Source organism: Crassostrea angulata, chromosome 7 (genome assembly GCF_025612915.1).
Source record: "Crassostrea angulata isolate pt1a10 chromosome 7, ASM2561291v2, whole genome shotgun sequence".
NCBI lineage: Eukaryota > Metazoa > Mollusca > Bivalvia > Ostreida > Ostreidae > Magallana > Magallana angulata.
The window spans coordinates 2,813,022-2,825,735 of record NC_069117.1 but is presented as its reverse complement, the minus strand read 5'-3'; the positions used below and the strand labels follow the sequence as shown (position 1 = coordinate 2,825,735).

At 38.1% G+C, this 12,714-nt stretch overlaps 1 protein-coding gene across 1 annotated transcript; it reads right to left on the bottom strand.

Annotated features, from left to right (window-relative positions):
- Positions 1–3,290: 3,290 nt before the first annotated feature.
- LOC128155559 (iron-sulfur protein NUBPL-like) lies at positions 3,291–12,636 on the bottom strand. Its single transcript, XM_052817327.1, has 10 exons — positions 12,493–12,636; positions 12,218–12,356; positions 7,010–7,044; positions 6,818–6,908; positions 6,412–6,451; positions 6,207–6,297; positions 5,910–6,003; positions 5,436–5,642; positions 5,016–5,098; positions 3,291–3,448 (listed from the first exon to the last, which is right to left on the bottom strand). The coding sequence occupies exons 1-10, from the start codon at positions 12,598–12,600 to the stop codon at positions 3,377–3,379; spliced, it is 960 nt and encodes a 319-aa protein (XP_052673287.1). The 5' UTR covers positions 12,601–12,636; the 3' UTR covers positions 3,291–3,376.
- Positions 12,637–12,714: the final 78 nt, after the last annotated feature.

The window sequence follows — 12,714 nt, the reverse complement described above, 5'->3', positions numbered from 1 at the left end:
ATTTTGTTCCCATGAGTTTATTACATTCAACTTAAGATTTTTAACTTGGTATTTCCTATTCAGCATTTAAAATGGAAAAAAAGAATGGCCTAAGATATTCAATTCTTTTATTCACTCAAGACCAGTTCACTGGTATTTGAGGTTCAAAATCAGTTTATACAAATGTACACAAACACAGTCAAGGATCACATGTACAGTAGGAGTAATAATGACGAAGAAAGGTTAAGTTTACAATACAATAAGTTGTTAAAGTTGGTTTCTGGAAGAACAGACTTTGAAAATTTTCTTAATAGCGAGCGCAGCGAGGCGGCGCGAAGCGCCGCTCGCGTAGCGAGCTCCATAGACAACGTGTACGAGCGGAGACAATTCGAGTTGAAATCTGCACATTGTTCAAAGAAATTTTTATGAGGCCACGTGAAAAAGTTCTACTATCCCAGTGATCCTTTGCGGTACATAGCAACATGGTGGAACAGGAAGCGTTTCTTAGGAAAATTCTTACCTCTAAATCGCATACATCATTTTCATTTAACTATAAAAAATCCTTTTAAAAACATTAAAGTAAACAACACATATGCTTACGTAAAAAAAACTGTATCTGAACTTTTGCTGACATATGACGTCATTTCCTTCGCCGAATTTGTCCGACAATTTACGAAAACTGTCGAACGCAAAAGAAAGTATGACGTCACAGTGATCTCGCGCTTTAATTTCCCGCGATACATTTAGAGGTGGATCAAGCATCTGTATTGGATGTAACGTGTTGGAAGTACTCAGTATCAGTGTTAACGGTGACTCTTTGGCTGATTAGTTTTGTTTTAATAATTTGTTTTGCTTAGTAAATACACATGCAAGTTCAGGCCATGCTAAATTTACTGTCATATTGATCCAATCATATATGCATACGTTAGGTATAGGTGACAAAAATTATTAAAAAAGAAAAGTCCAATCATTATTAGATTTACGTGCAGCCACGTCATTTTGTAATGAATAAATAAAAGGAAAACAATTGAACTGTTAAAATATCTACATGTATTTGTTATAGTTGCATATGTGGTCAAACCTTTCAAAAATATTGGATATCAAACACTAAAAAAGAGCGAGGGCACATGTCTACAACGCTTATAGAGCGTAAAAAAAACCCAAACCAAAATCGATGTCACAGAGGAAAATAATTAAAACACAGGTAACAGCAAGGAACAGAATGAGAAATAACACAGACACACAATTTATTGTTTACAAATGATCATTAATAAAAGGTAAAGTAATGATAAAAAATAATTGTATCTACATAAAAAGAAACAAACGGCTCTGTGTTTATCAAAATATTTTATTAAGTCTGTTTAACATTTTATTAATGCTCAGTGGTAGTTTGTTAGGAAGGGACCATTGGAATAAAAGTTTTGTAACTTCGGGTTCCTTGCGGTGGTAAAAGTTTTCGAGACAAAGCCAAAGTTTTTTGGTTAGGGCAAGTCCACGGGTTGCATTTAACAATGATGACAAATGTGTGGTTTCTTCTGCGCTCGCCCCAACGGTTACACCGAAAAACATATTAAATATTGACAATTTTTTTATACTTTTTTAATCTTTAGTTTTTAAGATCTGTGTACAAACATAGAATTGTGAGCAAATCTATGTATCTTGCTTATAATTCGAAGCTTAACACTTAAATATGGTTAGTAAATAGAAATTATAAACAATTAAACACAAGAAACATGCACTATAACAAATAAAGAACACAATTTATTTTTTCGAAATGAATCGTATATATACATGTTTATTCCTACATATTTCCGTCAGCGATATCAAACTCTATTTAAACTGAATAAACTCGAGAAAATGCCGAGCATCTCAACAAAACCTATTGCATTAATCTACCATTACGCAAAAGATAAGATAATGCCAAATTACCGATAAAATGAATTGTATTTCAGTACTTTTTTGATACATCAGATTTTGCTTAATTTGCGCAGGTAAACAGTTAACTGTTTGATTTACCTAAGTCTCTGTTTGATTTGATACGTAAAAATCACGAAATACAGACGATAGTTCCCAGGTTACAAAGCATAAATAATGAAAACGAAACGAAAATCAGAACAAGCTAACACCAACGTCATGTGTGAAAACTGTCAACGCATTGAAATATCTAGCCTCAATTTACTTCACAAAATCGGCACCAATATATTTTGCATGTTTCAAAAATTTCCCTTCATTCGCGAACTGTTGCACAACAAGCAAATTCATCATAGTCAGATCGACCCTTTTTCGTATAATGTCATCACAGTCATGGCTGCTTTAAACAAAGAACCTCGTTTTAGAAGTATGGAATACGAGTCTTGGTAAAATGGGTATGCAAACCCAGGCCGTGGCAAAATAAAAGCCGGGGCAGATCGGCAATCGTCAATCCCAAATACGCATTATTTTGCATCAATATTTACAGCAAATACAAATATACTGGTCCATCAAATATCCTGAAATTTTAATGAGATTGGCAGATCAATAACTGCCAATCTTTTGTTATGCCCAGGCCAACCAAGTCTTGTCTACCCATTTTACCGGATACCGAACCTATCGGATCCCGAACCCGAAGCTATTAAACTGATTAAAACACGCCTTTCCTTTATTATTATTTTTGTAATAACTCAGATTTGAAACAGAATTAGACCTTAATTTTTGCAATTTATATTTTCCTTCCCATAAGGATAATTTATGCTAAACTATGATGAATTGGAATCAGTAGTTCTTGAGAAGAAGATTTTTAAAAATGCACCCCCCTTTTTCTACAGTTTCAAGGTTTTCTCCGCTTTGAATACAGATCGGACTTTTATTTCTGCAATTTATATTCGCCCTCCCATAAGGATGCTTTGTGCCAAATTTGGTTGAAATTGCATAAGCGGTTTTAGAGAAGAAGTTCAAAATGTAAAAAGTTTACAGACGGACGGACAGACGGACGGACGGACAGACGGACGACGGACAAAAGGTGATCAGAAAAGCTCACTTGAGCTTTCAGCTCAGGTGAGCTAAAAACCTAATATCATCAGTAAATTTATGAACAGGAACTGAATGGTATTGAGAAACAGATCTCTAAAACAGAAATACCCGGTAATAATAATATTGTTTCACATTGGACTCAAATTTACATCACGTGAGAAATACATGTACCAGTATCAGCTTTGACAGTAATTAATTAAAATTAGTTTAACGCTACATGGATATATGCCCTTTCCTGGATTGCAGAGAGTGATACATTTTGACCTGATTAATGATCAATAACTAAGACACTTTTTTTGCTATATTTTATTCACACCATTGAGACATTCACAAGCACACATACTTTAATTAGCTCACACGAACACACATTCGTATCACATGCTATCATTTAAGTAATCTTGTCCCTTTGATTTTTCAAAATCTCTGCCACTTTTTTTGCAATATCCTTGTAGATGAGGGACTGCAATAAAATTTAAAGAAAAATTAATGAGATTGAAAATGATTCATTTATAATTAGAACAAATGCATGAATGTACAAGAGTTCCAAACAATCTACATGTGAATAGGGCACATGTATCATATATACTATTACATGTACTTATTAGGGTTGTTATTGACTGACTACAGAAATATATATCGGGTTGATGAATCTCAGAGGTGGCAAAGCGAAGCTGAGCCATCTATGAAATTCATCAACCTGATATATATAGGATCTCTCATGATTTGCGATGGTATATGATTTTTATCCAACGAGTTGTGTGTTTTCTATCCCCGAGCCTTGGCGAGGGGATAGAAAACACACAACGAGTTGGATAAAAATCATATACCATCGCAAATCATGAGAGATTCTTTTTATCACATGTTTTACCAAGTATTTTTTTTATCTCAACTTTTTCTGTAAAAATTGTGATTGTGAGCCGCACAACATATTATTTACAACACGTCAACAACGTTAAGCATGGAAAAAAAGTTCCTTGAAGTTTAACAAACAGACATTCATTTTCGAACATTTTTTTATGAATTCATGACAAATAACTGAAACAACATTAAATGTTTCAAATTTATATCTCAACACCCCTCAACTGAATTAATTATTTACTTTTTCATTCTACGTCAATCAACCGTCTTAACCTACGTAATGATTAACTATGACGTCACGTGGCGTAAGAACACACAGTGGAATATCAAAAATTTATCCCATGAGTGATATCCACCGTATATTGGGATAAACATGTGATAAATTTCTTTACTCAGTCAGTAACAAACTAAATAAGTGTTAAGTTTTTCTTAGGACTATCAAGTGAGACATTTATTTCATAAGCGATTTTAAAAATTCATGTAAAAGTGGCCTTACATCTTGTCCAATTTAACACAGTTGAACTCTTTAATATTCTCATTATCACCATTCAAATGGTCTTTGAAAATCTTTTTGGCACCCTTGTTCACTTACAATGTTTTGGTGCTATTTAATTTTAAACATTTTCTCCCTTTCCTCTGCAGAGATTTGAGTGAATCTTAACGCTACCATTTTATTCCGCTCCAGATACAACTATGTGACGTCAGTTCAAAGGGCAACTACTCTAATGCAAAGTAATTTCAAAGGGCAACCACTTCAAACATTTTAACTACATACAGAATGCAATTTTTGTATTAAATACAGTAAAACACGCTTATAACGAAGTCCCAGGGACGGCCAATTTAACTTCGTTATAAGCGTAATTCGTTATATCCGTCAAGTTTACAACATGAAATAGAGACTTAGGGAATAAAATTCACTTCCCTGTAAGCGTCAATTCATTATAAGCGTGTTCGCTATAACCGTGTTTTACTGTAATATGTAATGTCAAGATGAGAAGGTGAAGCGTCGGCTGTATTGCCAAATATCATTTCTCACCATAGAGATATATCCAGCAGTCAAGTGCCATGTTTATACCAATGAAAGTGTGACATTTCAGTCCAAAGGAAAACAAAGAGGAATATCCTTTGGATGACAAGAACTTTATTAATATTAATACTCTTAACCTCACCTCTGGACAGTTAGGGTCTGTAACTAGTATAGGTTTCCCTGAGTCACACCCCTCTCTGATGTGTTTGTTCAAAGGAATGTCTCCTGTTACGTAATAAAAAATAAATGGATCATCTACATCAGAAAAGCTCAATCACAGGTTACAGACAGCTCTATTGATAAAACCCTGTGTAATACTGTACACGTAAATTCTGGGGACCAATACTTGTCAATTTGTCAAAAATTAAATTGAAGGAAGTGTTGAATCTAATAATGGTATATTTATAAAGAAATGTAGTGTATACCCGGTAATACAATAAAATGTAGAATTATTTCTTGCTAAGAAAAGTATTGATCTGTGATCAGAAGAAGTAGAAAAGCTAATCAGTAAATGATGTACATATACAGATTATCTACTGCTTCAACAATAATTCGCTGTTACCAAGGATATCCAGATTCATGGCTTTGGCGATCTTATCAATGCCATCCTTCCCGAATATATGTTCGTGGTGACCACACTTGGGACAGACATACACACTCATGTTTTGGACGAGGCCCAGCACAGGGACCTCTACCTTACGGAACATCTCTGCCCCCTTCCTGGCATCTAACAGAGCAATGTCTTGTGGGGTGGACACAATCACTGCACCTGAGAAAATAATCTTAGGTTTGAAAATGATTCTATGTGAAGCATGTATACATTTATATGCATTTACAGGAGTGAAATTGGGTTTTCCACAAATATCAAGAAAAGTACGAAAGTGATTTTAGTAATATTTTCAGGATAATGTTTATTCAAATAGATCTCCAAAATATCAAATATTGACTGGCATTGCATTGGTCTTTACATGCCTTGTTTAGATGTCCCTATTTGTGGGTCTGTGCTAGATTTGAGAGCTGTTGTTAGTCGTCTTACCATTGATGGGGATGTTCTGTGAGATGGACAGCTGGGTGTCCCCCGTCCCTGGAGGCATGTCCACCACCAGGTAATCCAACGGACCCCAAGCCACCTTTATGGTAAAATGGAATATACTATACAAGATAGATATCAAGAAATATATAGATTTTCTGGTTAAAGGTACGGCTATTAGTATTTTTTTGCCATGTACAAGATACTGAATTTTCACCACCTGGAACATAATGTATTGTACATGTACAAGAATGTTTCAGTATAGCTGTATTTTTCTGCTTCTTGGTATCACATGGTACTTACTTGTCTAAGTAACTTTTGTATGGCAGACATGACCATCATTCCCCGCCAGACAATCGGGGCATTCTCCTCCACAAGGAACCCCATAGACATGCTATTCATTGGAAAATTGTATTACGGTATTATACTCAGAGAAATGTCTAGCAGAAAATCACATAGATATGAATGATTGAGCTAAAAGTCTAATGATGTATTAAGAGATACCTACCATTTCAGTCCATAATTTTGTAGTGGTATCATTAGATTTTCTGCAAAGTAGAGATAGCAGAAAATAAAGTTTGTTTCTAAGATACTTCTGCATGCACTTTAAAATATTTCATAATGATCCTTTATACAATAGTAACTGTAAGCAGGTTCCCCTAAATTTTCACACGCACGCACATGCACGCCTGTGCGTGCGTGCGTGTGAATAGGTACATTCTGAATTGCACAAAATCAAACCTATGCTATCTTGTTGAAAAAATTAAATAAAAATTTAGACACGCTAAATATAATAAGTTAACTGAATTTTCAATTTAACATTATCGGGTAGTAAGATCGAAAGACGTACATGCACACTAGTAGTGAACTAACAAAACCAGTGAACACCCTCAGTATGTACATAGTACACCTACGCTTGTTTAACTCCGGTTCTTCATTGACGTTCATCATGGTTGGAAGCGAAGGACCATATACATCAGCATCTAGTAAACCTACTCTCTTTGACTGAAAGCATATATACATATATCACATGCTATAATAATAAAGAAACAGATTATACGTTTGACAATATAGAGGCACAGATCTCACTTAAAGAACACAATTACCTCATCATTTGCAGCTAATCCCAGGGCAAGATTCACTGAAAAATACATATTTACCATAAATCAACTTTTATTAGCAACAACATTATTTCATGATCTACTTAATATGATAAACTGTATGGTTTGCGACAACTTTTTTCTACAAGCAAGCCTTATTCAGACTGGTGTTGTTATAACAATCACACGATAAGGTTTGTGAGAAATTTTCACAACAAGGCTCTCGCAAACCTTGCAGGAATTTCTTGCATGTGAATAAAAGTTGGTATACAACATATTAATCAAAAACAAAAAGCAGTAAACCTCACTCTTTAAAAAAAGAAGAAGATATATTCAAAGATCTGAAAGGATTTTAGTCAAAACTTTTGAACATTTGTTCTTGCATTAAAAGATAATCAATTAAAATTCAATGTTTATCCAAAAAAAAGTACAGACATATGGGTATCAGGGAGTACAACACATGGTCACATTAGTGTACAACACATGGACACCAGGGAGTACAACACATGGACACCAGGGTGTACAACACATGGGCACCAGGGAGTACAAAACATGGACACCAGGGAGTACAACACAAGGACACCAGGGAGTACAAAACATGGACACCAGGGAGTACAACACATGGACAGCAGGGAATACAACACATGGTCACCTGGGAGTACAACACATGGACACCAGGGAGGACAACACATGGACATCAGGGAGTACAACACATGGACATCAGGGAGTACAACATATGGACACCAGGGAGTACAACACATGGACATCAGGGAGTACAACACATGGACATCAGGGAGTACAACACATGGACATCAGGGAGTACAACACATGGACATCAGGGAGTACAACACAAGGACACCAGGGAGTACAACACATGGACATCAGGGAGTACAACACATGGACATCAGGGAGTACAAAACATGGACACCAGGGAGTACAAAACTTGGACATCAGGGAGTACAACACATGGACACCAGGGAGTACAACACATGGACTTCAGGGAGTACAAAACATGGACACCAGGGAGTACAACACATGGACTTCAGGGAGTACAACACATGAACATCAGGGAGTACAACGCATGTATACCAATGAGTACAACATGTGGACACCAAGGAAAACAACACATGGACACCAGCAAGTACAACACTTGGACATCAGGGAGTACAACACATGGACATTACAGAGTACAAAAGATGGACATCAGGGAGTACAAGACATGGACACCAGGGAGTACAAAACTTGGACATCGGGGATTACAACACATTGACATCAGGGAGTACAACACATGGACATCAGGGAGTACAACAATGACACCAATGAGTACAACATGTGGACACAAAGGAATACAACACATTGACACCAGCAAGTACATCACTTGGACATCAGGGAGTACAACACTTGGACATCAGGGAATACAAAACTTGGACATCAGGGATTACAACACTTGGACACCAGGGAGTACAACACATGGACATCAGGAAGTACAAAACATGGACACCAGGGAGTACAACACATTGACTTCAGGGAGTACATCACATAGACATCGGGGAGTACAAAACATGGACACCAGGGAGTACAACACATGGACATCAGGGAGTACAAAACATGGACACCAGGGAGTACAACACATGGACATCAGGGAGTACAACACATGAACATCAGAGAGTACAACACATGTATACCAATGAGTACAACATGTGGACACCAAGGAAAACAACACATGGACACCAGCAAGTACAACACTTGGACATCAGGGAGTACAACACATGGACATCACAGAGTACAAACGATGGACATCAGGGAGTACAACACATGGACACCAGGGAGTACAACACATGAACATCAGGGAGTACAACACATGTATACCAATGAGTACAACATGTGGACAACAAGGAAAACAACACATGGACACCAGCAAGTACAACACCTGGACATCAGGGAGTACAAGACATGGACACCAGGGAGTACAAAACTTGGACATCGGGGATTACAACACATTGACATCAGGGAGTACAACACATGGACATCAGGGAGTACAACAATGACACCAATGAGTACAACATGTGGACACCAAGGAATACAACACATGGACACCAGCAAGTACAACACTTGGACATCAGGGAGTACAACACTTGGAAATCAGGGAATACAACACTTGAACATCAGGGATTACAACACTTGGACATCAGGGAGTACAACACATGGACATCAGGGAGTACAAAACATGGACACCAGGGAGTACAACACATTGACTTCAGGGAGTACATCACATGGACATCGGGGAGTACAAAACATGGACACCAGGGAGTACAACACATGGACATCAGGGAGTACTAAACATGGGCACCAGGGAATACAACACATGGACATCAGGGAGTACAACACATGAACATCAGAGAGTACAACACATGTATACCAATGAGTACAACATGTGGACACCAAGGAAAACAACACATGGACACCAGCAAGTATAACACTTGGACATCAGGGAGTACAACTCATGGACATCAAAGAGTACAAAAGATGGACATCAGGGAGTACAACACATGGACACCAGGGAGTACAACACATGGACATCAGGGAGTACAACACTTGGACATCAGGGAGTACAACACATGGACATCAGGGAGTACAACACAAGGACACCAGGGAGTACAACACATGGTAATCAGGGAGTACAACATGTGGACATCAGGGAGTACAACACATGTACACCAATGAGTACAATATGTGGACACCAAGGGAGTACAACACATGGACATCAGGGAATACAACACTTGGACATCAGGGAATACAACACTTGGACATCAGGGAATACAACACATGGACATCAGGGATTACAACACATGGACATCAGGGAGTACAACACATGTATACCAGGGAGTACAACACATGGACACCAAGGAAAACAACACATGGACACCAGCAAGTACAACACTTGGACATCAGGGAGTACAAGACATGGACATCAGGGAGTACAACAATGACACCAATGAGTACAACATGTGGACACTAAGGAATACAACACATGGACACCAGCAAGTACAACACTTGGACATCAGGGAGTACAACACTTGGACATCAGGGAATACAACACTTGGACATCAGGGATTACAACACTTGGACATCAGGGAGTACAACACTTGGACATCAGGGAATACAACACTTGGACATCAGGGATTACAACACATTGACTTCAGGGAGTACAACACATGGACATCAGGGAGTACAAAACATGGACATCAGGGAGTACAACACATTGACTTCAGGGAGTACATCACATGGACATCGGGGAGTACAAAACATGGACACCAGGGAGTACAACACATGGACATCAGGGAGTACAAAACATGGACACCAGGGAATACAACACATGGACATCAGGGAGTACAACACATGAACATCAGAGAGTACAACACATGTATACCAATGAGTACAACATGTGGACACCAAGGAAAACAACACATGGACACCAGCAAGTACAACACTTGGACATCAGGGAGTACAACACATGGACATCAAAGAGTACAAAAGATGGACATCAGGGAGTACAACACATGGACACCAGGGAGTACAACACATGGACATCAGGGAGTACAACACATGGACATCAGGGAGTACAACACATGGACATCAGGGAGTACAACACAAGGACACCAGCGAGTACAACACATGGTCATCAGGGAGTACAACATGTAGACATCAGGGAGTACAACACATGTACACCAATGAGTACAACATGTGGACACCAAGGAATACAACACATGGACACCAGCAAGTACAACACATGGACATCAGGGAATACAACACTTGGACATCAGGGAATACAACACTTGGACTTCAGGGAATACAACACATGGACATCAGGGATTACAACACATGGACATCAGGGGTTACAACACTTGGACATCAGGGAATACAACACTTGGACATCAGGGAGTACAACACATGGTCATCAGGGAGTACAACACATGGACATCAGGGAGTACAACACATGTACACCAATGAGTACAACATGTGGACACCAAGGAATACAACACATGGACACCAGGGAGTACAACACATGGACATCAGGGAATACAACACTTGAACATCAGGGAGTACAACACATGGACATCAGGGAGGACAACACATGGACATCAGGGATTACAACACATGGACATCAGGGAGGACAACACATGGACATCAGGGAGTACAAAACATGGACACCAGGGAGTACAACACATGGACATCAGGGAGTACAACACATGGACATCAGGGAGTACAACACATGGACACCAGGGAGTACAACACATGTACACCAGGGAGTACAACATATGGACATCAGGGAGTACAACACATGGACATCAGGGAGTACAACACATGGACACCAGGGAGTACAACACTTGGACATCAGGGAGTACAACACATGGACACCAGGGAGGACAACACATGGACATCAGGGAATACAACACATGGACACCAGGGAGTACAACACATGGACATCAGGGAGAACAACACATGGACATCAGGGAGTACAAGACATGGACATCAGGGAATACAACACATGGACACCAGGGAGTACAACACATGGACAACAAGGAGTTTATCACATGGACATCAGAGAGTATTTTAGGTTATAGTCTGTCCCAAGATATTTATGCTGCACATTTGGGCGATTTTTAAAAAAAATATACTTACCTGTGAAAGAAGTGCAATTGAAATAGTTGAAAGGGATATTTTCTAAGATAATCTCATTGACACATTATCATCTTTCTCTCAGAAAAATTCACAGGAACGAAAACAGATTCCTTAAGGAGATTTATAATGGGGAATGTTTACATTTTTTCTCCATTCGGAATACACTCGTAATACATCGCGCAATATTTCAACGTTATCATCCGGGCTTGCTGCAATACAAAATCTCCGTAGACATCACATTTTTTAGCATTGTATTGAACCTGATAAGCTAACAGGGGCATTTTGACTGAGAAATCTTGGAAATTTTTCATACTTTAGAATGAGCATCGTTTGAATCCTGAGGTATTTATAAATATCAAACAATTAAACCAAACGTGAATCCAAAATATCTTGGGACAGAGTATAACAGCAGGCGTCCAGATTTCTCAGCATGCATGTTTTAGTATGACCGTATGTACCGTACATGTACATATCACTGAACGGAGATTTTGAAAACAACTGACTTAGTCAGTGACTATAAAGTACAAGTACCTGCTGTTGTGGACTTCCCTACCCCACCTTTGCCTGATGCAACAACAATGACTTTCTCAACTCCTGCAATTGGTAGTTTTTTCGGCAACCCTCTCGCCATATGTTGTTGTTGCTGTCCGCTAACATATCTCGGGAAACTCTGAAATTATGTTTACTATCGCTTTTAAACATTTATTTTGCGATGAATAGAAATTAATGAAATGGTCTGTAAAAGAAAAATCCATTATTTATTCTTAGAGAGTCTACAATTTTACACAACTAACGTTACAACTTACAAGTTTGTATGCATCAGAAAATATCCTCTCGCCAAAATTCAGAAACGTTTTCCCTACTTTCATTTTCTGTTTAACAAGATAGATTGTTCCTAGTTTATTCGAATTCATCTCTCACAAAATTCATTCTATATATTTAAATATGATACAAACGTAGTTAAACAAGAATTCTATATCTTGCAAAAGTTGTTGAATTTTAGCAAAAACGTTCATGAAATGTTATTT

What these genes read in the sequence shown, in the direction of transcription:
- LOC128155559 (XM_052817327.1), bottom strand. Translation starts at nt 12,600, where the DNA reads ATGAATTCGAATAAACTAGGAACAATCTATCTTGTTAAACAGAAAATG. An exon ending in GATTAGCTGCAAATGATGAG is followed by an intron (nt 6,909 to 7,009) that starts GTAATTGTGTTC and finishes ATATGCTTTCAG; the next exon opens with TCAAAGAGAGTAGGTTTACT. An exon ending in CATGAATCTGGATATCCTTG is followed by an intron (nt 5,099 to 5,435) that starts GTAACAGCGAAT and finishes ATTACGTAACAG; the next exon opens with GAGACATTCCTTTGAACAAA.